Raw genomic sequence first — 27,781 nt, forward strand, 5'->3', positions numbered from 1 at the left:
TTTCTTCCCTCGAAGGTGTCTAATGACGATGGCGCGGTGGTATGTTTACACAAGTTATTTAACAACTTTAAAAATTTCATGCATGTAATGCTGCGAACAAAGACACATGTTCCGTGGTATAGGAAGGAGCTGAATGCACAATAGCGCTGGTCGATTTGGAACGGACGTTGTTTGGTCAGAGTACATTGCGTTGACTGCGTGTATCTCCTATCAGTAATGGTTCCGATAGCTATAGCTCTCTCTCTCTGTCTGTGTATAAATATATATTGATACGTCCTATATCCTAAAAGCCAGATCGCATGTGTAACCCTGCGGGCTGATATACCGATTTCTTTTAATTTAAAAACTTGGCGTACGAGTCGAGAGGTTGCGGAAATAGTTAATGACTACTAGTGTTTCCTTTCACAATTCACAGGATTTAGTGTGAAAAAAATATATATATATTTACTACAAGCCTCAACGAGATAACAGTTTAATAGCATGTAGAATTCAATGGGCGCTATTTTACAACATGGGATGTTTAAAGTCTAAATTTGCGTCCAACAACAATAAAGATAAGTACTTAGAGGTTCAACCGGAAGTGCCGACACTGACAGACAGACAGGTCGAAATCTTAGAAAAGTCGTGGGATTCCTTGAAGCATGATATTTCAAAAGTGGGAGTTATTACGTTCATGAAGTGAGTATACATCTTTGTTATTGTTCGTAGTTATCTGTTAGATGCTCTCTTGATTACACAGAAATGTTATCAATGATGTAGAAACGAGATTTGTGCATTATACCAAGTGGAATAAATGATGGTGTGATAAGTAAAAGTGAGAGGGGGGACTATATGTGCCGCTTCATTATCTAAACGAAGCAAAATATCTGTTAATTTTTTTTAGTTCAAGGTGATTTCATCAATTTCGGTAGTATTTTAAAACAGCAATTACAGGTAGGTTTTAAATTAAAGTCAAAGCTTGAAAAACATTTCTAAAGCAAAATACGACAAAAGTCCGTTTTCAATAATTCCTTTCTATATGATATCATGCATATGGGGGTTTTTTTTAACAAGCTGAAGCTTTTTGATGCTTATATTGTTTGTCATCCGGTTAACTTCAATTCATTATCGGTAGCAATGGAAAGTCTTGAAACTGTTAAAACGGCTTTGTGGAAAATAGCTATTATAGCAAATCTAAAAGCCTAATAGACTTTACGACTGGACGAAACAAACGACCATTTTTGAATTTCATGTTTATTTGAAAAACAAAAAAGATAACAATGATATCTCTTGTGTTTTCCTGGTTGTCCTTGAACCTTTGATTCGTCCAAAGGGTAATTTTTACCTTAGTGTTTATTCTTTGGTGCAATTCAAATGCATTTGAATGTCCTTGTATATCACATTTCCTTCCGGTATAATAAATATTCGCTGTACGTTATATCTTCCTCATAAGTTTTTCATCTATCGTTCCGTTCGAATGATAACAGCGAAGTGGTGTCATTTTTTTAACATTCAAATTTCAAACGGTGTTCGAATATTTCTATAAAATATTCATAGGCAAAGAATATCAGATCAAGTTCCCGGGGGATATTTATTTAAGGTCACCAAATTTTAATTGATAGGCATCGATAGAATTGCCTGGTGTAAATATCGGGAAATCTCGATTTTCATCCTAGGGACAAAATAATTTTTATAAAAATTTCTAACCACCTTAAGATTTAGAGTAGGCAGACGAATAAAAAACCAAGGTGTCAGGAGAATTTCCTGACATTTTCTTGACACTAAATACGCACCAATACATTAAAAAATTTTTTTTTTAGATATTCGAATCCCAAAAACCACAATATTATGAAACTGGTAGATCAACATGTAGTCCCCCCCCCCCACCCTAAACACCCAACCCACCTCTTATTTAAACAAATTATTAGATAAGTCGACTATATAAGGGGGTAATTTAACCACCACCCCTTCCTACTCACCATATTTTAAGCCTTAACTGTGTGTTTTAGGTTAACTTTCTCCCTTTAGTGAGTCAGCATTTTTTAAAGGGAAAAAATCCATATCTATCAAATGATCATGCTAGCTTTCAGCTTGATTAAACTTTCTGAATAGGAAAACATAACTCTGGCTAGGGCGAAAGTTGCTTTCAATGATGTTTTAAAACACAAGAATATACAATTACATTTAGTTGACATGCGTTCACAACTTCGCTCGGGTAATCACGTCTTATCTTCCTTCATTCCTTCGCGTGCACCAATACACAAAAAGCTTCTCTTCGAAAACTACATAACCAATCTTATACATTGGAAATGTGACCCCTTCACTACGTAACCAGTATTATACATTGGAAATGTGACCCCTACACTACGTAACCAATCTTATACATTGGAAATGTGACCCCTACACTACGTAACCAGTCTTATACATTGGAAATGTGACCCCCTATACTACGTAACCAATCTTATACATTGGAAATGTGACCCCTACACTACGTAACCAGTCTTACATGTATACATTGGAAATGTGACCCTACACTATGTAACCAGTCTTATACATTGGAAATGTGACCCCTACACTACGTAACCAGTCTTATACATTGGAAATGTGACCCCCTATACTACGTAACCAATCTTATACATTGGAAATGTGACCCCCTACACTACGTAACTAATCTTATACGTTTGAAAAGTGACCCCTACACTACGTTACCAATATTATACGTTTGAAAAGTTACCCTACACATTATATACACAAATTCGGTCGATAATTTTTCTTCTGTAAAGGGGCTGTATAAATTGCAGGGTTTTTAAAATCACCTGGACGTCTAGTAGACAATCTAATTCAAAAATTACATCTATATATGTTGAACAATATAGTGTTTAAAACAAAATTATGAAATCAGTGACTGAAGAATCAATTTTTATATTTAACGTGCCTTAAGTTATTTTGAATACCTGTTATTTACGATGATAAACAACAGTTTTTGACAAGTGTATGTACATGTATTTTTGATTACTTACTTGCGGCGCAAGTTGTGCAGTTATAGTGTAGTTATAGTGATGCTGTTCGATCCCTTACAAACCGTCAATCTGTTTCAAACCTTTGCCTTTCTTTATAAGTAACCCAAAGAAACACTTTCGATCCTATAATCCAACGGCTCTTGTTTGACCAAATAACTTGTACAGCGTCTATGCAATCAGAAGATGTCGGCCAATGTTTTCTAAGAGAACCCTTCAAAAGCAATTAGGCTGATATGAAACCATGTACACCGCTATTGATGTTATACTGAATCAGAAGCCAATATTTGTGCTGAAGGTGAAATAGTTTGTTATTTCCCATGCTGTGAAAACTGGCACTTTGATACTGCGTCAATCAACGAGTTATTTTGCAATTGTAAACATGAATCTTAAGAGCCCAACACTTTAAAAGAATGTAAACATACACAGCTTTTTTTCTAAGCTTCTTGTGAGGTTGATTGATTAATTAAAAGTATATCGGAGTTCGGAGGTCTGTTTTAGCTGCAATAAAATTGCATTATATCGTTTACAATTGTAAATTATACCGCTTCTACCATCAAGATGTTTCGTTTATGTATTTCCGACTTCATTTCCAGTAAAATTGCATGGTGGACAAACTAAGCCCTCTCCCCTCTTGTCAAATATGGATGGGTGATCAATTTCATGCGAGAATTAGAAATCGCCTTAGAGGAAAGACATACAGACCATGACTACTTGGGGAAAAAAATCTGTCAAAAGTTCAAAAAGTATACTTCAGTTTATTACATGACCTTGGACTTGGGTTCTTTCTAGTAAAGAGATTGTATATAACCTGCGTCGTGGATTAGAAGATAAACGACCGACACAATGTCGTTGTTACACACAAATACCGTATCTCTGACCGGAGCCATCTTATGGCGTGAAAAATTGGCATAACATTGATATATTATTATTATTATTATTATACGAGAACATTTACATCTATAATATTAAACGCCCTAGCCAACCTGCATGGTTAGTATAAGCATGTTATTAAAAACATTTTTAATACAATGTAGGTTCGTGGGGGCGAAATTTCGTGTATTATTTTACACATACAAAGGGGATATATAATTTTATAACCCCAATTTATTAACTCGTGGAGGATGTTAATTCGTGTATGAGAGGCGCCCATAAATTCAACGAAAATTGAGCCACCACGTGCACGAAATCTATTGCTTCCACAGTTTCGGATTTATTTTTCACTCGGCTCTGGGCAGACATAAAGCAGAATATCCCTGTTATTGTTACACAAAGCATAACTCATGCTCATGACATCCCTTTCACTTTTTAAAACTGTTTCAAATGCGTGGTTCAATTTCAACTCAAATGCCAAAAATTAATGATACATCGTTTTTCCAATGCTTTAAATACCTTTGAATTGACTTAGAGTGGATATTTTCGTAATTGATTAAAAAACGGTAGCAACAATCTTTATTTATTTAATAAAGCAAAAACTCCGCGGACTGCACGATATGATCAAGACTTGGAAGTAGTTTTATTAGATTTCTACGTATAAATTATTTTAAAAGATTCAGAAAAAGAAAGATGTAGTTATGAACAGTTAAATACTTTTGGAACCATTTTAACAAGAGCTTGGACTTTGGGTATTTGTGTCAAACAGCAACGTGACGTAGGCCTGTTTATTTCATTGCCAGCCACGGCTCTTTGAAATCAACAAGATTTGTCTGGCTTTTGAGCTAAGACAACGCAATAGGCGCATCTTCGGCTTGAAACCGCGTGATTTTAAACTTTTTTGACACAAGGACCACATGTAGATAGCTACCCTCTACTGAAAGTCCAAGGTCTTGTTAAAATGGTTCTCTTTGCTTCGAAGGTAGCGATCATTGCATGGAGGGGGTGTCATAAATTCCACGTTATTTATGATTCTGCAATGCTCGCCATTATCTTTAAAAAAAATGTTAGATAGAATTTGTTTTATTGTTTATATTAACATTAAGGTAAATAAACCGAACAAACAAGACATTGCACCAGATGGTTTTTGAACAAATTTATCCATGTTGTTTTAAATGGCATGTCAGTTTATATTTATGAAACGGCACAGACCATTTTGTAGCCCAAGAAGAAAAAAAACCATCTGGTGCAATGTCGTGTTTGTTCGGTTTATTTACCTTAATGTTAATATAAAATGTTTTATTAAAACCTGTAAAAAGCGACGTATATTCAACGTGTTAATCAGAAAGTGAAAACACTTCAAGATCTTTTACCAAAATAAGTCATCTACAAAATAAAACTATAATATTTTATCACATGTCAGAAAATATTAAAGCTCTATTGGTTTTTTTAAAGTTTAATATTTATTGTTTCATTTGCTGGTACTTCAAACGTTTTTACAAGTTTCCTCGGTCTTTGAGTTGCCTTTCATCCTTTCTGTCGGGTGAAATATGAAAATCGATAATAGCACTGTTTGGACCATGATACATGTACACATGTAACACGCGCTTTAAATTTTACCAACATAGAGAACCATTTTAACTAGACCTTGGACTTTTGGTAGGACGTAACTATCTATTTCTTGCATCAAAGCAGACAAGAATGACGATGGATTTATGTAAAAAATGCACAGATTGCATTGTGTAAGCTCAAAAGTTAAACAAACCATGTTGATATCAAAGAGCCATGGCTGTGCGGCCAGCGATGAAATAGACAGGCCTACGTCACAATGCTGTTTGACACAATTACCCAAAGTCCAGGCTTTTGTTAAAATGGTTCTATTTTCTTCAATTGCAAGCAGATTCCATTCTTAATTATTGTTTAACAATGCAAAATGGCAAAACAATTCGGCGTATCACAAATGGAGGTTAGTGCCCGATTTTTGACGTTTGACTCACATATTTATACCCAGTTGATTTTCTATCGTTTTAATCATTTCACTCCGAACGCGGATCAAGAAGTGGGGTCAAGACTCTTTGGGTCCATATCCTGTCTACAGATTCAGTTAGCGATGCAATCCCAACCCTCACTCACATGGGGGTACTTTTTAATATCGAAGAGGGGATTTCGACAACGAAAGCAAACTGTTTTGTCAATAATAGTCTTTTAGTAGCTTTAGATGAAAACGTCTTAAGTTCGATTGATACTTTGCTTTTAGAGTCTTAAATAACTCAAAATTATTGCTTAAGAGTCATCACCGATTGATTTTAAAGCACGTTGTATTGGTATTTAAATAGTACATAGGATTTACTTCAATTAGTCCGAGTCTCTTTTAATCTGAGGCCGTGAGTTTTATGACATATATGGCAGACTTGCGTCTTATGTTTCCATTTGAAAGAAACAATCTCGACATGACTTTAGACAACAGTCAATCGATCAGCTTGGCCCCGGTGGTGGTTTTAAACTTCGCTTTTTTTAAACTTTTATTCTACCGTGTTTTTCCGTTTAAACTTTTGTGCCTGTTCTTTATAAAAAAAACCTTAATTTGTTGAACCACCTAACAGGTGATAAGAATAATCTTTTAACACAAGCTTTACATTTATAACATTAAACAGTGTTAACTTATCATTTCGCAAGATTCTGCTTCAGTCCCAGGATTGTGGGCCGATTTACATTGAAAACGCATTATTCTGTCATTTGTATGAAGAAAAAGAAGATCCCAAAAATCATATGCTTTGAAGTATAATGACAAATGTTCGTATTCTGGAATGTAATTGAAGTAAACTAGAAGTAGAAATTACATTAGGTAATAACCTCTTTTTTTGTCTTTTGAAAAAAACCCTAAATGGCACAAGTTGGTTGATCTTAATTATTATTAGAAATTATAAACAAATAGCAAATTGCTTGCATGTCTTCCGCTTTGAATGTTAATCTCAGACAGAATCGTTAGAGGAAGTTGAGACAAACCCTGTCTCTAATGGTGCAGTGCTTTTCCCATTAGTGTTATATAATCGGTCAATATCAATACTAGTACGTGTACTTTGTTATTTTTACCACATCCGTCGAAGTCATTTGGTACAAAATGAAAAAAGAAATGCAGGAGTTCTGCAGTAAAACTGCAACCATGAAGCATCCCTATTTTTTAAATGGAACTGTATGAATCGTGCCAATGGGATTCTAAATTGTTGCTTAAAAACGTACGTTGTTTTTAAGAAAAAATGATTTTTACTACTTCATTAAATGATGGACTAAATTATTTGTGTTTTGATAGCTTTTTAATTATGGTTATGGTTTTGAAATGTAATGTAAATTTTGTAATGTAGATCTCATTGGATTTAAAATCCCTGTAGGAAATTCTTTTATTCCGGTAGGAAATTCTAAAAAATTTCTCTTTTTTTTTTGGAGTCTCAGTCTGTTCTTATGAAGTTTGAATTTTGGCCATAGGAAGCGCAACTCCTTAAAAAACCGTTGCACTTAATTTTGTAAAACTATGTAGGGATTTAGGACACACTATTTCTAAGAAATTTCGATTGCGTTATTTTTTCTGCAAATTTTGGTCCTTTGAAATTTAAATTTACACATTGATTATTAATAGTGATGAACAGTTTGTCAGCGCAACTCCCTAAACTCCTACACGGAGTTTAATTAAACTTTATATGTATTTAGGACACAGTGTGAATATGTGCACTTTATCAGGTAATTCCGAATCCATCTTTTTTTTTTTTGATTCCGAATGTTATTGTCAAGTATGTGGAGCGTATGAAATGTGATCTTTCTCATTTTTTCTTTCATTCACTCCTCTTTAGTATTTGTCACATCTGTAGAAAAAAATAGTGGCATGCCTTGCTCTTTCAAAGTAACCTTTAGTTACTAGTATTTTTATCTTTTCATACCAAAAAGGTTATTAATAAATTGACATGAAATGTTTGCGCAAAAAAATAGACGAATCACGTTGATAAAACAGTTGCAATTGAACTACTCCTTAAAACCAATGAATTAAAAGTATATACCATTCACTTAAAAGTCCATCATATTCACATGTATATTCATTCATATAAAACAGCGTATAAGTTGAATTTTAACATTGTCGAAATATTGTACTAGTATTGTAACTATCTTTACATTAGTGTACATGCAGGTAAATTCATCTAACATTTGTTTAAAATTACATTTAAAAAAGGAAATTTCCTATACTTACCAGTAAATTAGAATTAATTGATTGATTGTCAATCAAAAAACTGTTCAGATTGGATTTTGACGTTCGGAGGTTTACCTTCTATATATACTTGCAACTATGAGTAGACTTTAAAAAGTGGATCAACAAAATACAGTTGTACGTATATTCTGTATGTATAAATTTGATAAATCATTAGCTATTTGTATCATCAGGGTTTCATCGTGTGGATATTTGATTATTTCATAAAGTGCTCGAACTGCTGCGCATTTGTGACGTTTACATGTATCCATGTATATCCTCTTAAAAGAGGTTTGTAAAAACAAAAACAAAACCATTCAAATAGTTAAATTCACATTGTTTATTCTTTGTTAAATTATAGTTTATAACCAAACAAGATATTAAGGTTAATTTGCTGACCAACCAGCCTCTTAAATGATACATGTATAAATCGCTCAAAAAGCTCCAATTTAGCTTAAGTTGCGATTGGCAACGCTTCGTTATGCGAAGTCGTAACACTAGCGGCTGTTACATTGCAAGCATTCAAATAAAGGGCTAGTTAAGCTTTGATTTTAATATCCATTCCTTGCTTGCTTAATAGTCAACAAATTAACATCAGATCTATGTAAAGTTTTAAGATTTGATTTGTTTAGCTATAAACTATTATTTAGTAAAGAAAAAATCCAAAAATTTTATCTTTTAAATTTGGGTACATGTATTTTTGTATCTTCATATATAGCTTTTTTCGAAAGAAAACCATTGCAGTCTAATAAGAAAGCAAATTACAGTTTCGGATAAAGTACTCTCAATACTTCTGTAAAATTGAGAGTTCCTGTACTTGAAGGCTTAAGAGTGTTGCTAAAATCAATGAAATGAATTTAGTGATTATCATTAGTTATAAAGATGTCTTTTGCCGAAAATAGTATGCAATATGTATGCCTCTGATAAAATTTTTTATATAATACACCGGTAAGTTTCTAGCTTCTGGTGGCGCACACGGCAGGGAAGGTCGACCCTTTGCTGGGAATCAGCTGGGAGCTGGCAAAAACATTAAAATTAAAATCATATTAATCATATTAATGAAATCATATTAAAAATATGAAACGTTCTAAATCTCAGAAACACCACTATCTATAAAAATTGTACAGGTTCTTGCAAAAAATTCTCCTCAGAAATTAGTGATTTGCCTTATAGGGAGTTAATAGAGGGTATGTGTTCTGAATGGGAACTGAGGAAATTCTGGTTACAGAGTTCCCAAGACACACATCCCCTAAATACAGTGAATTGTATTAAAAAAATGTTCCCCTCCAATTAATGGCCGCAGCCATCGAGTCCTCTAAAATATGTTACAATCATATTTTTCTTGTAAGTGGTGGCCGTTGCATGTCTTTTGTATTGATTAGTAGTGTATATTTTCTTCAATAATTTTCATTAAGAATGGAGTTAATTATACCCCCGCTCTGAAGGATAGGGGGTATACTGTTTTACCCTTGTGTGTCTGTCTGTCTGTCTGTAACAAAAATTTCTGTCACATTTACATGTATCTCAGCAACTATTTATCGCAGATACTTGAAATTTTTACACAGTGTTTGTTAAGGCATGCCATATCGTGGGATATATTTTTGTACCAATCGGACGTCAACTTCCTGTTAAATGACGACTTTGTTTATTTTAGCTAAAATTTTCAAACAAATTTTCCTCAAAGATTTCTCAGCAGCTATTTATCGCAGATGCTTGAAATTTTAACACACTATTTGTTTAGGCATGCCATATTGTGGGATATATTTCTGTACCAATCGGATGCCAGCTTTCTGTTAAATGTCGACTTTGTTTATTTTGCATATTCACATCAGAGCGGGGGTATCACAAGTGAGCATTGACTCACAGATACCTTGTTAATTGTCCACGTGACCTTGCGCTTTGGGAGATATTGGGAATTCCGATTTAAAATAAACATCTGTTTACTAACTACAGTACGATTTTATGAGGGTCTTATTAAAAAGTAATTACGTGTGACAAGGCACATGCAAAATTATTATTTACATGTACTTTGTCAATAATTCTGTGAGAATGGTGATGATACGAGGGTCAATCAAAAAATACGAAGACAATGTGGCTGTCTATCATATATTTTTCATGAAAGTCATACTTAACAGATTTATCTGTGCACCAACACTTTTGTTATTGATGTGCAAAGATTTAGTCCATTTGATGAAACGGTATTTTTGTTACCCCTTTTTAAAAACAACATGTTTTGTCACCACGGCGCACGGTACCGTTCAAAACATGACGTCAAAACTAAACACGCACACAGTTTATAGATATACCCCATCTTTATATCACGCTTAGTCTCTTGTGCCTTTCTTCTTGCAATTTAAAATAGCACTGAACCACTTAACATCTTATTTGCACATATTTGCTCGAGAATCATAAGTTAGTTCTTCAATGTTTTCATTTTCTAACCGTGTAGATCTTAGTTTACAGTAAGGATAACCCTGAACGTCGGTTGACTTTACTTCGTTTTTGACCAAATATCTACAGATATTCTACTCTCTTTCGGACTGTTTTATATTCAAAATACAATTACCACCACCCCGACAAAATTTATCACAGTTAACCACAAACTTGCAAGTAATTGTTGACTTATTTTTTGCACCATTGCGCATCTTCACAGCTTGTATCGGCTTTTTCCCGAGTTAAATCCATTTTATTTGTTCTTCTCGTTGCGCCGTGACGTCCGGCGACGTCGATGTTTTTAGTCAATTCTAAAGAGGACTCTCTGACTTTAGTTACTAATATCTGTTCGACAAAACAATACATCCCGTCATTATTTGGTACATAGAATACCATGACTATACTAAATTTGAAGTTTCAATATAATTTGGTTTTAAGCCAAATTTATAGAGATATTACTTTCAACATTATATGGTTTATTGTTGACATAACACACATTTTGACCGTGCGCCGTGGCCTCATTTTTGTAGGATTAAATTTTAAATAATTCTTAGAAATAAAGATATTTATTAACTTTTTTTTTGCAAATTGTTTGAAACTATTGCTAAATTATGTCTACCAAATTTAGTAATGATGTGACGTTAAGTAACATAGCAATGACAAAAGTCTTCGTATTTTTTGATTGACCCTCGTACATGTATAATGATTTTGTTATTAGTATTGCATGTAACACAAGGGTCTGTACATCATATCACAATTTATGCGTTCTTAACCTATAGTTTCGACACGATATAGGATCTGTTTAAAGATTTATGTAGACGTTCCATTGAAAAGATCAACTAACAATACTAATGCTGTTTTACATTGGGTCAACATATGAAATTCAATCGACACATTTTATATATTTATAAAAATAAACGGCAAATCAAATATAAAACATCAAATTTTATTCAAACTTGCATGTTCATGTATATAATAACTTTAAATTATGTTATTAAATAATATTCACAAAAGTTAAATAATAAAACATGCACCCTTAGAACCATTTTAACAAGACCTTGGACTTTCAGTAGGACGTAACTATCTATTTCTTGCCTTAAAACAAGTTAAAAATGATGCTGGTATTAAGTGCAATATGCACAGACTGCGAAGTCTTAGGTCAAAAGCCAGACAAATCTTGTTGATTTCAAAGAGCCATAGCTAAGTGGCGAGCAATGAAATAGACAGGCCTACGTCACATTGCCATTTGACATTATGTAGGGGGAGACGAGGTGTTACAGTAACAGATTCAGACCTTATTTTTTAAAATGTTACACAAACAATGATATAAGACTTTTCACTCCCGCTATTTTCAATAAGAAAAATAGGTTTACTACCAGATTTCTTCCAAAATCCTGTCAAATAACACGGAACAAGTTCTCGAATCTACGATCAAGGAGTTCGTATTTCAGTGATGTAATTGTTTCTGTATGTATTTTTAGATCATAAAATGAAATATTCTGATTTATTCGTCTCTATTTTTATTTCTATGCAAATTAATGTTCAAAGAAGATCTTGGCATATGGTGCGCCTCTAATACCCACATATTACTCTTTATCCGACTTTTGTAAGGGAAAAAACCCACAGAGTTGAGAACATAAGATTGAAAAAACAAACGTTTTCTTCATGAACAAAATAATCTCAAAAATTGACAATACATTATATTTGATTATGCTTTTTGACACCCCCCCCCCCCTTTTCTTGCAATATACATGTCAATTAATCTGGCAAGGTTCGCTTCGTTCGACAAAGTCATCAATTCTACAAACAACTAGTACATGTATTCATAAAGCTTTCAATTTCGTTAAAATTGCTAAAGGATACATGTAATAACTACATGTATTCTGTTCATATCTACAAATAAAATGTTATTACTTTGCGAGAGCTACCACTTTCCCCTTCCGTACCCCCTCCTCCTCACTGCAAATGTTTGGGAAGACGGTCCATAAATAGTTCTTGCGATATAATGAAAATGCAGAATTAGTTTCTCATCTGCCTGGATGGTTAGGAATTGTGATCATGAAAAATTATTCAAAGCTAGGACACTTTAATCAGAATTTATGGAACATCAGAGAGTTACAATTAACTGCAAGCTGTCGGAATTAGTAAGCGGTTACTATCAATTATGTAAACGATTTTTAATATGTCGAGCTTTTAGATATATCCTACACATTAAAGTTCCCCTTTGATGACAATTGCCGTGGGCTTTTTGAAAAAGAATTATAAAACATGTCGAAGCGATGAGACAAAAAAAGCTGAACCGGGGTCTTTTATTCCTATGAAGATTGATTCTGGATAATTAGCAGCGTTTGAAATTGCCATGCCTTTGAACTTTTGTTTGATTTTAAAGACATTTCCTGTTGTTTATATGTCGGGGTGTGTTCTGTTAGCGTGATTCCGAACTTCATTCGAACCCTTTCTCTAATTGGGAGCAACCTCTTTGTCAACAAAGGTTCAACAGGTAGATAGAATCATTTTATCATTGTCAATATCGAAAGAAAATTTAGCATAAGACAATAAAATAAAGAACAGAGGAGGAAGACAGAAAAAAAAATTCATTTCAAGCAACTGGTCTATGGATTGTAATTGAGAAAATGGTAAATATTTGTAAAAATGTAATATTTGCTTATGATAAGATGTATTCAAAGATAATTAAATCGTAATTAGGTTGCCAGATGCTCGCAGTATGTCAGATACTGTCTTATTTGTGAAACATGGAATTTAGAGTGTCATGCTAAGTGAGGATCCGCCCCTCCAACGCCAGATATTTCATTTTTTTCTCCATTATGTTCCATAGACCAGTTGCTATAATCTTTTTTAATCTTCTCCTCTTGTTTTTTTTTTTATTGTCTAACGCTAATTTTCCTTAGACCAGTTGCTTGAAATGAATCTTTTGGCCCATGGCCCTTTCATATAAAAAGGTGGGTTTGTCTAACATATCCGTACTGGTACTTCAAGATAAAACATATATATAGAAGGGTTTATATATATATCAGTGGAGTTTTTTTTAGGAAATGGCAGTAAAATATATGAAAAGGGCTATTGCTATCCTTTGGAACTTCAATGCCCTTTTCTATGTAAAAGTTTTAGGTCACCTGAGTCACTCAGGTGACCTATTGCAATTGGTCTTCGCCCAGTTTCATAAAGTAAATAGCAAATAACATTTAAAATTGACACCTCTCGAAAACAACTGTTATCCTCCGTTTTAAGTCGGTTGACAATGGTTTTCCCGCGGAGTATCAATTTCCATTGTTACCCTCCCAACAGGCACTATTTATATAATGTATCTGCTTTGGCTCTTTGGTCTTCCTTGGACTTCTGTCTGTTCTGGGAAGTTGTCCTCGTTTGTCTGTTTGCTTCCTTCAAGCACAGCTTTAGCTATTCTATGTACTTGGTTGAACACTTGTCTTCATCATATGGTCTCGACAATCCAAAGATGACATCTAGAGGAAACGTTTGCTCTCTCTCAAACATGAGAAAAAAGGTTGAGCATTCTATGGTGTCGTAGACTGTACTGTTGTATGCATGGACTTAAAGTGTTGATATGACTTGTCTAGCTTACTTTCTGAGATTTTTCTAAAGTCCCTAACAAAGAAAGTCAAGTTCTGTTAAATCTCTCTATGATGCCATTATCCTTCGGGTGGTATGGAGTGGTTCTGGATTTGTAGATGTCTAAAATAGAACAAAAGTCTTTAATAATATTGCTGCAAAAATATGGGGCACAGTGACAAAATGGCGAAGTTGTTTCTTGCTATGACATGTAGACCCATTAAAATCATACACACGTATGTAAGTTTGATGAAATCATACCAGATACTTTGAGTTAAAAGCTCGTGTATACATTTTTTTTAAAACAGTTCTTCAAAAAGCTACATAGAACACTTTTTCAAAGTTATTTAACTAGCTGTTCTAGACCCAAATGCTGAAAACTAGACCTGAAAGTAAGGCATTGTCCAGAAACAACATGATTTTTAAGAAACTGAATTTAATTTCAAATGCATTAGATTACATCTGATTTAGACTTTCACTTTTAATTGCCAGACGGAGGACAATTCCTCGTGAATCATTCACCTCTACGATTATCTCTTTAGGAATAAACGGTGTCTCATTAAACACACGGATGATCTGTTTAGAAACACGTATTACACGTACCTTAACGGACGGTTATCATACATGTTAGTTATACTTAAAATTAACATGTGATTTGATAGTCACATGTCAGAAACAATTATATATATATATATATATATATATATATATATATATATATATATATATATATATATATATATATATATATATATATATATATATATATATATATATATTCCAATTACCAAGAAAAACTGCACTCCTGTAAAAATCCATTATTTAAAATTAATTGTGAGAAAAACAACATACGATGCACATGCAGAATTGGAGGTTATTTGAGAATTTGATATCATTGTATCATTGAGCTTATGAATAAGGTACCGCGCGTTATAACATTACTGTGCAATCATTAGAATTCGTGGTGGTTCAATTTTCTTGGTATTCGTGGGTAGCCCCACCCCATAATGTACATCATCGATAAACATTTTTCGAACTGGTTATTAAAGTTTACTTACTGGAACCGAAAACCAACGCATCCATGAAATTCCTCACAGATAAGCAGAAATGCTCAAGCTTTTAATGCATAATTTGAATGAATTACTGAATATAAAAATTGTTATTATGAATACAAATTTAAAACTCTTTTTCCGGAACATGAGCAATAGGTGGACAGCCATTAAAATACTGCTTCGGTGAAATAAAAAAAATACAGTGATAGTACAAATGAGCGATTATTTTTATTTTCGAAATGGACAAATATTGTTAAGTAATTGATTTAATTTAGGTGAGTAAGTTTGGAAAATGCAGAACATTTTTACAATAATTATCAACTACTCGTAATAATGTTTACTTATGCCATGAAATTTGATTTGTGCTTTTCAAATCACATAGTAAATGATAGACATAGTCACATATTTCAAATGCAAACGTAAGGGAAACCATAAACTGAAATTTTATGCAAGGAGGTTATTAGGCTCTGTAACTCATCACTTTTCTGCTATATACAATTATTCTTTTTGAAAAAGTGAGACAGTGATCAAAGCGATCGTCCAAGTTTTATGGCCCTGGGGCCTGATCTGTGTGGTACATGTATACTGGTTATAATTGATTACTGATATCAGGCGTTGTTGATAAATTTAATAAGATTCATTTAGATTAAGTTTTAATAAACTTACCCTTCAAGACAACAGGGATCCAGACCTCAAATTTTGGATAGGCTTGACCTGATCAGAACTTGTCCCCATTGCCTTAATAATTATAACACTATACAACAAACATCAGCGCTCGGGGTCTAGCAACTACGTTAGATAAAATTTCTGCAATACGCATGCTCGACCTCACGGTCGGGCATTCCGAGGAAAACTACTGTACGATAAGAATTTTGTTTTATCAAAAAAACAAAAATAATTATGATCCGAATTCTTAAGTTTCTCAATTCATTGTCAAACCTACACGTAGGTCTTATAATAAAAACGTAGGTCTTATAATGCCAAAATGATAAATATTACTATACAAATCATATCAATAAGTAAATTACTAGCGCACCTTTTTGTATGCGAAGAACTGTTGCACTAAGCACCAGACGAGTCAGTCCAAATTTTCTCATTGACCATCAGATCTGCAGCTTATTCAGCATTTCATACGACATGACAACTCCTTTAATCTCTTTTTCTGTTTGGTCCTTTATTGGTCAATCAGATTTTTATGTTTGTTACTGGGAAATAACAAAGGGTTATTAACAATTTAAACTTTTGAGGAGGGACAGTTAACGAAGTTTTAGAAAGAGTGGAAAAATCGGGTAAGGTAAATAAGTTTCAATTGAAATAAAATTGTAAATATAAACTTGCTTAATTCTCTAAACCCTTACTTCCGTTGATTCTAGATGGACGAAGTTAGCAACCTTCTTGTATTATATAAGTAGAGGGTCTGATTTTTTAAAAAATATTTGTTTTAGGTAATTTTGTGCAATGAATGTATAAATTAGATTAGAAATATTTCATAAAAGGATAATTTAATAATAAAAAAATAAAGTTCCGGGGGTCTAGATATATTTGGGGTAGGGGGTGGAAGGGGGGTCGATCCTGTCCTGTGAACGTATCATGTTGGTATGTCCATTTGCCTTTCGCGACAAAGATTTAGACGCCATTTTCTACTCAATCAGTGCCAGATATTACATGTAACTATCACATTATCAAAATTGGCGATTTTAATAAAAGTCAGAAAAACAGATTTCAAAAATGAATGATTAACCACTCAAAACTCTCGGTATATGGGGAAAAAAAGAAAATCACCCTGACTAACTTATGTTCCAATATATCTCTTTCCTATTTTATTGTTATTTTCCTGTCATATCTTGGATTGATAAGTATAAACATCCAAATAAGTCAAGCAACGACCGAACGAGCTTAGTTCTATGCATCATATGTAAACAAATAACTGTATGCCACGCTTACAAAATAAAAATAGATCCACGATCCTCAACCCACCACCTTCATGTTTACATGGAACTTTCCACACGCATACGTGTAAACTAACGTACGCCAGGTTATTATCATCGCGACAGATCTCGGTGAGAAAAATTCTTTCCATTAAGTCCTATTTTAAATTTTACGTCTTTCTCTTGGAGTCGCTTCTATTTGCAATGCATTGCAAAAACTCCCTGCCGCATGTTTTTCATTTTTCTAAAGATGTTATAAATGTATGGAATGACAAACAGAGATAAAGAAGATGTTTTTACCTAACATAGTATTACAAGGTTGACTATATATTTTTATAGATAATCAAAATATACTGCAGGGTTTTCTATTATTATGCCCTCCTTCGAAAAAGACCTGGCATAGTTATTGCATTGCTGTAGTCGGTCGGTCGGTCCATCATCAGTTTCCGTTCATTTTCTTCGCAGAGGTTGCACCGACTGACATGAAATTTGATATACCGGATTTATTAGATGGATATTTACATGTAGGTCAAGTTCGATTTTTGGGTACGACCGAGGAATTTTTGACAGAGTTATGTCCCTTGGACTTCAAAAACCCCAATTATTTGCAGTTTCCGTTCATTTTCTTCGCAGAAATCTTCAAAGGAGGAGGTATTCGTGTTTCACAAACATCTCTTGTTGTAAAATCTATGACTAAATGATCTATGATGCCAACTAATGATTAAAATCTATACTTAAAAATTAAGACATTTTACCATTAAACTAAACAATGCCTGCACAACTGCTTACATTTTTGGTATTTCAACACCGGTGATATAATATCCGTAAGATATAATATTTGAAATTTCCATGGTGTCTAATTATTGTAAAATTAATTAAAACTAATTTCAATTTCCGATAAACAAGCCCGAACTAGCAAAAATGAAAGTAAGGTGGTGGACACGATTTGGCGGATCAAATTCAGTAGTAGTATTAGCGTCAAAATATATACTTGCTATGAAATAATATTGAATGGTTATGTAAAAAGTGAGTATATTTACCGGGAACTTACTTAGAGTATACAAAGAGGATAAGATTTAAAATACGTCGATTATATAAAATAGTGCAATTTGTTTCTTGAATGTATGATTTTAGTTTTAATGGATAAAAAGCTTGCAAAGTGCGAAGTCTGTTTGGAAAATGGAATAGAACTTTCCAAAACGGGGTAACCAAGAACGCGGGTTGACTAATAAAGTCTTTGAGAAAAGTATAGGATAGATTCATCATGCATCGCGGGCAGATAGAGTACCGATCAGACCCAACCTAACACCAGAGTAAACCCCAACTTAACCCCGGGTTTACTTTCTGGGTTTACTTTGGGTTTACTTTTTGAAAATTTGGGTCCACTCGGGGTTTGCTTTGGGTTTACTCGGGGTTTACTTTGCGTTTACTCAAGAATTGCTTTTGGAGTCAACTATATGCACTGAAGTGTGAAGCAGACCTGTATTTTATCTTATCATCCTACTGACTGTGATTCTTGATCTGTCCAGTCTGATTTGTACTGTACATTAGAACGGATATTTTTAATTAATACAAAAAAGTTGATAAATAATTTGAAACAATTTGATGCGATTTTAGTTTTAATAAACTTGTAAAAACAACTTTTCATTCCGGGTTGCCAAGGAATGCGGGATAGCTAATCAACGTCAAAGTGGAAAGTGTAGGACGAGTTAACCATCGGGCAGATGCTTCGGCTCTGACAACATTAGTTAAAAATATGCAAATAAATATGTACACAAGCGTGGGTATTTTTTTAAATTCAGACATTACTATGACAAATTGGCAGTAAACCTTAAACATCAATTTGTAAGCAATGAACAGACTGTATGAATAAATGATGTATGAATGAAACGGGAAAGTGGAAGGGGGTGCCCCCCCCCCTCCTTCCCAATTGTTTTACCAAAGCAGTCATCAATTTGAAACTCTTTTTTTGACATGATAAAAATTCTTGTAATTTCCAGTGAAGATTGTTTATTTCTGCTCGCTCCTTTAAATATCAATCCATGCAGTTTTTGTGTTTTTTTTCTAATTAAAAGGTTGAGAAAGCAATTTTAAAAGAAAAATTTTGGATACACTACATGTATATACAAAAATGAACAAAAATATTGTTCGCTTCGCGTCGGGGGCTAACATAACCAAAGTTGCCCCCATCCCCAGTCAATTTTTGTATAATGCTAAATATGTCGAACAATATTTTTGTTCATTTTTGTATCATATTAAAGCGTAAATTGTTAAATCCCGTGCTTGCACGCGATACCATCTTATTAAAACTGAATAAAAAATCATACTGCCGATGTTTTCAAGAAAATAACGTGTTTCTACTCAACAGTGTTACTATAACATTACCACATGAAATTAACTTGAATATCTGCATAACACTGCTTTTAAAAAATTTTCTCAAATAAAATATGATATCATTGTCCAAATGTAGCTTCTGTTTTTGGTTTTTGAAATGCCAATGAAAGCGGGTACATACAATTTTAACAAACAAAGCTTCAAGTTCTAATCGATATTAGATTTTCTTGACGCCAAATATTTTTCTATTGATTAAAGGCCATGTATTCCTGTTGATAGAATCGACGTCAATGTTGAATATTGATTACAGTTGCATCACATATTGCGTAGCAATTGTGAACGGTCTTTCAGAGTTTTGAAAATTATGAATTTTTTATTACTTGTATAGAAACAACTGCAACGCATTAGGTAGATTCCTAGCAACTTGTAGAGAAAATAAATACAAAGTGTTTACGTGATCAAAGACTGGAATTACCACAATTTGATTAAAACAACCAGTTATCATGATTTTAACGATTCACATTACACCTCTCTCTCTATCTCTCTTTCTCTCTCTCTCTCTCTCTCTCTCTCTCTCTCTCTCTCTCTCTCTCTCTCTCTCAGTGTTGAAATACACATTTGCAAGTGATGTGCAGAATAACATCAACACAATGATAAGTGTTTATTTTGGACACACACAAGGCTATCACCTACTGTGTCTATTAAATCCCGTTGTGACCGGAAAAGACAATCTAAGTTGTGTAGAACACTACAGCGGAGACATTTTTTCTTTCACAGTACAGGGGTGTATTCTGATTAGCACAGGTGTGAATGCCTGCAGGGCTTCTTTTACCCGTGTTCGCCTGTCGTGAAACCCTCTGTTAATACATTTACACCAGAAGAGATTTAAAAACAAAGGGACTAAATAGTGTGTGCAAATTATTGTGAAAATACTCCTGGTTTTCTTTTTTCAGATTCTAATACAATTGGTCGAAATCTAACCCGCTATCAATATTTAATATTCCAAAAGTAATTTAATTAGTAATACGGTCATACATGTACGATACGCAAATGTCCGATTGGATTACATAAACAAAGACATCTTTAAGATACATGTACAGGAGCAAAAAGAATAATTACTTTTAGAGAACTTTTAATAAGTGACTACGGGTGGGACCTTTTCTTATAGGGGAAAGCCGGACCCTAAATGTTAACATTAAAGGACCGGTCGGACCATTTTACAGGGCGGACCTTAAATTATACGACACCGGTCAGCAGATGATGCTCACTCCTCCTAGGCACCTGATTCTACCTCTATCTATTTGGAGGTCCGTGTTGCTCTGCTTTGAATTTGTATTTCGTTTTCATGGATTTTTGAGATGGTTCACGGTTTGTTATTGTCATTTTTTCATCCCAGGGTATACGTGTGTTTACTTTTTATTGTGTCTAGACTGCCACTCCTGTAATGTACAATGTACCATCCCCGTGCACGTAACGGTTTTCCCATGGAGCCCTTAGAAACCCGCCTACATGTTTGCTATAATAATTGTAGAGAAATAATTTTTATTAGTTTTGAATTTTTCTTTATTTAAAGATACATGTATCATCATAGGTGACACTTAAAGGTACCCCACTACATCAAGACTTGTACTTTTAAGTCCCTACGTCACAAAATAGCAATTTAAATCTTTTTTTGGAATTGTTTGCATCAATCGTTTTAACTGTACATCGTCAAAGCTCAGTGGTTAAACTATCGGAGTAGTTGTGACCGCACATCATAAGTTTGAACCCCCCTTGCCTTTTTATCGATATTTACTGAATTAAATTTTAGAAAATCATAAACAAATTGCATATTTTTCGTCTATTTGACTTATATACTTCTTACACATGAAGCTATTAATCATAATCAAGTAATTCTCAGCTGATTCGATTAAGTTTTTCAAAGTGTAGTAAGCCATTTTAGTCCTAAAATAAGACAAACAGACATTGAATTATTTTACAGTAATTTTTATGATAAATTTTTCACCTTAAAAAGTGTGGAAGAATAACACAATAGTTATAAAATTTAATTATATCAAATGTGATTGTATGTTTATTAAGTATTAATAATTGTTTTACGCATATATTTGTTGTTTACTGTGTAACAATAACCATTGTTGGCGCGTCATCATGTACATGTAAGTGAATCATTTAGAACGAGTTGCTGTTTATAAGCGAAAGCAATGACATGACCAAATATGGAAAGTATGAAATGTCAAATGTGCACTTTTGTACGTCATGCATTTATGATAATAGTAGAAAATGCTTAATTTGAAAAAATCTGCAACTTATGTTTACGTTGTTTCATACAAGTTATGGAGATTATGACCATTAAAAAAATAATTTTCTAGTACGCTCCTACCGTTATAAAATATAACGCAACAAAGACAGTAGATGTTCTTATTGTTTAAATTTTGCGACAATCTTCGTTTATATTAACTGCGTATGCGCACATTTCTCACATCTGTGAGCAAGGTAAGGGTATTTTGTCAGTAAACAATCGACAGCATGCATTAATGAAAGAAGCAAAAACCCAGCAAATCAAGATCATAAAAATTAATAATTGACAACCACTTATTCCCAGCAATTGCTTTTAGGCAACAATATCATACATGTATCTAGTGTTTATAAACACATCACTCACATACTTATGCTTTGTATCAACATGATACTAGTAAGATGAAAGACGAAAAATGAATCTTTAAAACAAAAATTAGTTTGCGATTGGTTATGAACAAAAAATATTTAATTGAACTTAACATCATATTTTCCAATATTTCTTTTTCTAAACCATGTATTCCCTGTACTCCGAATATGATCCAAGACATGTATTACTTCATAACTGATCATACTTTGAATGCCCTCGATAAAATATAAAAAATTTAAATTCATTACAGCCCAAAAGATATAAAATAAAATTATAAAACAACGTGCTTTGTTGGTTCAATTCATACAGATGAAAAGATTTAAAAACGAATTAGGTGTTCTTCACATTTCACATGCTTAAATCATATATGATATCCTTGTCATGTGTTATATATAATTTTGATCCGAGATTTAGCAGTGGTTAAAACATATCTTTATACTTTATGCATTGAGAACTTCGTATTTTTTTTCAAATCTACTGATTATTTCTGTCATACATGTAAACAATTATGTTTTTGGTATATTTATGGCGATAAAAATTGAATTCTTTTTTTTTTCAAATCGCTTCCGCCTAACTCAACCCGTATATGCACAAGTCCTTGCTTAGTACTGCTAATAGTTTACGCATTGCTAACCTTAAAGTCTATTAGATAGTTAAGCGGATATTAATAACAATTGTTAGTTTTCAGTAACGTTAAAAAGCCGTCAATCAAATACTCTGAACAATACTTATTGAAAGGAAAAAATTTTAGGGTTTTTTTGTATTCATACATTTCCTTTATAACTCTATTTTTATATTCAGCGTATAATACGTCGGAAATGTTTTGTGATAAGTTTTTCAAATTAAAAAAAAAATTACTATAGACAAATTCGAATCTTAGCTATGTTCTTTTATTGCTACCAAAATAAACATCTTTTTTTAAATTTAAGCTCATAAACATGATGCTTTTATACTTGCGTGCATATTAACTTCTTTTATATGGTTTATTACAATGTACACGTAGGCTATGTTTTTAGAATTTGTGCCTCATCATCGGCCTGTTTTATAAGTGAATATTGCATAGATACCGTTATATAACATGATATTTGTAGTCATCTTGAATAACAGGATACAATTATCGAGGTTAAGTTTTCGAATCAATAATTTTTTCTAAAATGAACTGCTTTAGATGTTCTGTTATTGACAATACAAATCCTATGGCACACTCTCGAGAACCATTCCTTCGAAGTTTCGTTTGAAAGAAGACCGAACCTTACATCTACCAGTGACGGAACGCACACTCGGCACTTCTGGAAAAACTAAATTCTAGAAATGGTGACGCACGAAATATAGAAAATAACGATAAATGTGTTTTATCTTTGCAGTTTATTTCAAACTCATCCAGAAGTTCAAGATGCTTTTTTGCCATTCCAACAACTTTCAAAGGAGGACATGGAACACAGTGCCATTTTGAGATCGCATGCCTTACGGGTCATGGGAACTGTAGAGAAATGCATTGGGAGGATCAAAACGCCAGAAAAGTTGGAAAATCTGATGCACGAGCTTGGAGAGCGACACACGCATTATAATGCTAGATATGACTTTGTGGATGTAAGAAGTGTTTCTCTGTTATTATCTACGACAACAAAAAAATTAGCTGTGTCACTAAATTGTTATCCTGCTTTAACTTTATCGTTTTGAAACTAGTTAAAAAAAAATCATTTTCCCCTTTTCTCCCCAATTTTCTGCTACTGCATAGATGTAAAATTACACGTTATATTTTTATCTTTGAATTAATAAACGCGAACTAGTGGCAAAGGACGTCGACGTCAGTATAAAATCATATATATTGAGCTGTTGAATTATTCTTATTTTGAGCCAGATAAAATAATCATTCTTTTTTAACTTGAATCAAAAGAAGGAATATCCTTTTTTTCTTACATGCCCATGATTCGTATATTTGTATATTTGCATATGATATAACTTAAATCACAGCTCACATATAGGTGTAAGTTAATATATGAAATATTCAAATTTATTAAATAAATTTATTGATTTTATCGAGAACCCCACATAGACACCTCCTGGATAAACAAATACCTCCATGAGAGAAGTAATTAGCAACCATACATACATCCTTTCAAAATAATTATTCTTGGAAGGAAATGATAATAAACATACACGCTGTTATCATAAAGATATACCACTGCGGTTTGTAATGCGACAGTTTAGGCATTTTGATATACCCCACTTGGCGTTGAGCATTGAAGAATCCCTTTCCTTTTCCGTTCATTTACGTTTGAGAAAATTGTTCAAAGTCATAAATATAATTGTGTTTTTGTTTACAATAATGCAACCGTCAAACGAAAAGTACGCGTGGTAATCAGTGTGACGTCATGAAAAAGTTTACACAGCACGGAACTTCATTTAATTCGCCGTAGTTAAGGATATACTACCTTAAGTTAGGCAATTTTAAAAGGTAAATACTAATAACAGTTCTCAATACTTAAATTCAATCGGATGGAAATTCTACAAATAATTTTTTTTTATGAATTGGAATGTTATCATAATTTCAGACAACATGGCTCCTATTTACTTGCAGTAGATCACAAATGTAACTAATCAAAGTATTTGGTTCATTCTACAGTTGGTGGGAAATCAGTTCGTATTAGCCATAAAGCCTCATTTTGACAATCAGTGGACACCGGAAATAGAAGATGCTTGGGTACAACTTTTCAAGGTCATGACCTATCATATGAAAAAGGGATTAATTGATGCTCCTGTTATAACATATTAAGAGTGCGCAACGAATATAAGAAGAAAACGCAAGCATTCCGCTGAGACGTAGAAGATTTCTTTGTAGAAATTGACCAAAATATCCACCAGAGAAAAGCCTACCTAACTGTACATCGAATCTGACTGTTGTGATAGTAAAAAATTGTTTCAGCAACTTGCCTTTACGATCTCAGTAGACCCCGATTTTGACCGAATCACTATACGTACAACCGAATAATAATAGCCTCACGTTTGTTCATTTAGTAAAGGAAACATTTTTATGTCAAACCAGCATGCAAAAAATCATTACATGTATATTCATATCTAATAAAAAATGAAACATGAACTTTAAAATGCTTTAAAGATTTATAATAAGAAATGTTTAAGAAAATTAATACACATGTATATATAAAATATATTAAATGTTGATGAAATGAATATAAAATTGTTAATTTAATAATGTTGTACTTTGATTAATACAATAATAAAACCCAGCACGTGCTCTGTCGTGTGACGTATTCGGTCTTCCCATAAACTAGAGTTATCGTTACTGAAAGAGTTATCTTCCCCTCATAGCAGGTATGCAGTACTTCCGGTTATCAAAAGATGAGTAAGCAGCGCGGGAGTTTACATATACGACTTTTCTTACAGCAAAAACATTTGATGATATTTAAATTTCCAAACAGAAAACATCAAAAGTTATCTAAAAATATTAAAATGAGTGCAAAGAATGCGTTTGATTACAATGTATAACGTGATGTACATAGTTTTGCTTATTCGGCAAACATTGCGAGTGAAAGACATGACGATTCTTTTTTGGGGGTGACAATTACTCCTTTTGTGTGCTAACGGATGGATGGTGGTATTGTGGTTTCTCTGATAAAATGAACCCACCTGTTACACAGAAATAAAAGATGTTATAAATATTAGAGAGGCAGGAGTTGAAAATCAACTTTCTTCTTTAGAAATCAAATATAGAAATATAAATTCTTAACGAACTGTCCCTATTTTTTTTCTTCTGAGGACAACGCAAAAACAATATAGACCTAAGGGAAAGTATGCATTTATATAATTTTGATTAAATTTATATAAACGAGATACCCCCCCCCCCTTGCCCCGCTATCTTTACAGACTGGGATTTTGAAAATGTTTGAAGTGATTATTTTAGTTTATTAATTGTTGATACCAAAAGTTTGCTTCTTTAGAACCTTTCATATCATGTGATGGTCTGAAAAACAGCTGAATCACATAATTATCTTTACAACACTTATCTATGATATTAATTTCTTGAAACCCGATCCCGTCAACAGGTTAACATGAACTTGAAACTTCCATCATACAACCTTACTTTCATTTTTTAGAGAATACAATTTCATTCTTTATAGATGAGTGATTTCCGTGTTTTTCCATGTTAATGTAAAATGGACACTTTATTCATTACCTTGCCCGAATACTGAAATTACCACGCTAGTTTTTTTTCTCAAACTATAAACTGCATGTTACTTTTTAAATGACAAAAGTCTGAAAGATAAAAAAATACAAAATTATAAAAATCATGTTTTTTTTTCCATTTTAACCGCGGTTTATTGGTAATATACAATAAACCAGATCGAAAAAAAAATTAATCAATTTTTTCCCCCGATATTTTCCTACATGACGATAGTCAGGTATAAACATTAACTCAATCAAATAAAGTACAAAAGTTTCTTACATTTGGGTATATTGTTATAATAAGTGCCAGACAAACGCTGGTTTTAAACACTTAAACAAGAAATGGCATTGTATGGTGGCATATCTCTGCCCCTTATGTGCAAGTTATTTTTCTATCAAATATATCGACATGCAAGATAACTATGTTGACATACTGGATAGTTATGTCAACATGCAGCATATCTATGTTGACATGCAAGAAAATTGCTATCAAATAAAATTTTTATAAAATCTCAAAAAATCTAAAATCTCGTCCACATGTGACATGCAAGATGCTAGATGCTACTTATTTATGTCGACATGCAGTTTCTTTATGTCGACACGCAACTTATTTATGTAGACATGCAACTTAATTATGTTAACATGAAAGATAAATGTGTTTACATGCAACGTATTTATGTCGACGTGCAACTTAGTTATGTTGATATGCAACTTATAAGTTGCATGCCAACATATTTACCTCGCATATTAACATAACTAAGTTGCATGTTGACATAAATAAGTAGCATGTGAACATAACTAAACTGCATGTCGACATAAATAAGTTGCATGTGAACATAACGAAGTTGCATGTTGACATAAATCAGTTGCATGTCAGCATATTTATCTTGCATGTTTACATAAATAAGTTGCATGTCGACATAAATAAGTTGTATTTATCATCTTGGATGTAACATGTTGGCGATATTTGACATTTTTAATAATTCTCATTTGATTGCAATTATCTTGCATGTCAACATAGTTATGTTGCATGCTGACATAACCATCTTGCATGTGAACATATTTATCTTGCATGTCAACATATTTGATAGAAAAAACAAGGGGCAGAGATATGCCACTATAGTATTGCGATTGGATCTTGATTGCAATTAACTTCCAATCACTTCTCACATTTTGCCAGTATATCCGGTTATACATTTGCTGAAAGCACGTGAGAGAAATGCTTATCAAAGGAGGGTTAATGGAATAAGATTCTGTCATGTTTAAGCCAGTGATATCCAGATAACACCTCAACGGTCCAGTTCTTGATCCCGTCGTTGTTCAGTGGTGTTTTCCTGTGACAATTTTAATCAAAATTGTACATAATGACAAAAAAATACAAAGCAAATCTTTACTTTGTATCAGTGGCAAAACCTATCGAATAGGGAATAAGCAAACATCTGTACATTTCGTTTTAATACAACCCTTAAAATACACTGTAGCGTTTTTACAAA

At 33.1% G+C, this 27,781-nt stretch overlaps 1 protein-coding gene across 1 annotated transcript; it reads left to right on the forward strand.

The window, feature by feature from the left end:
• On the forward strand, window positions 1-25,942 carry LOC105346679 (cytoglobin-2). Its single transcript, XM_011455379.4, has 3 exons — window positions 1-678; window positions 23,468-23,693; window positions 24,730-25,942. The coding sequence occupies exons 1-3, from the start codon at window positions 512-514 to the stop codon at window positions 24,877-24,879; spliced, it is 543 nt and encodes a 180-aa protein (XP_011453681.1). The 5' UTR covers window positions 1-511; the 3' UTR covers window positions 24,880-25,942.
• Window positions 25,943-27,781: the final 1,839 nt, after the last annotated feature.

Source organism: Magallana gigas, chromosome 3 (assembly GCF_963853765.1).
Source record: "Magallana gigas chromosome 3, xbMagGiga1.1, whole genome shotgun sequence".
NCBI classification, from domain to species: Eukaryota; Metazoa; Mollusca; class Bivalvia; order Ostreida; family Ostreidae; genus Magallana; species Magallana gigas.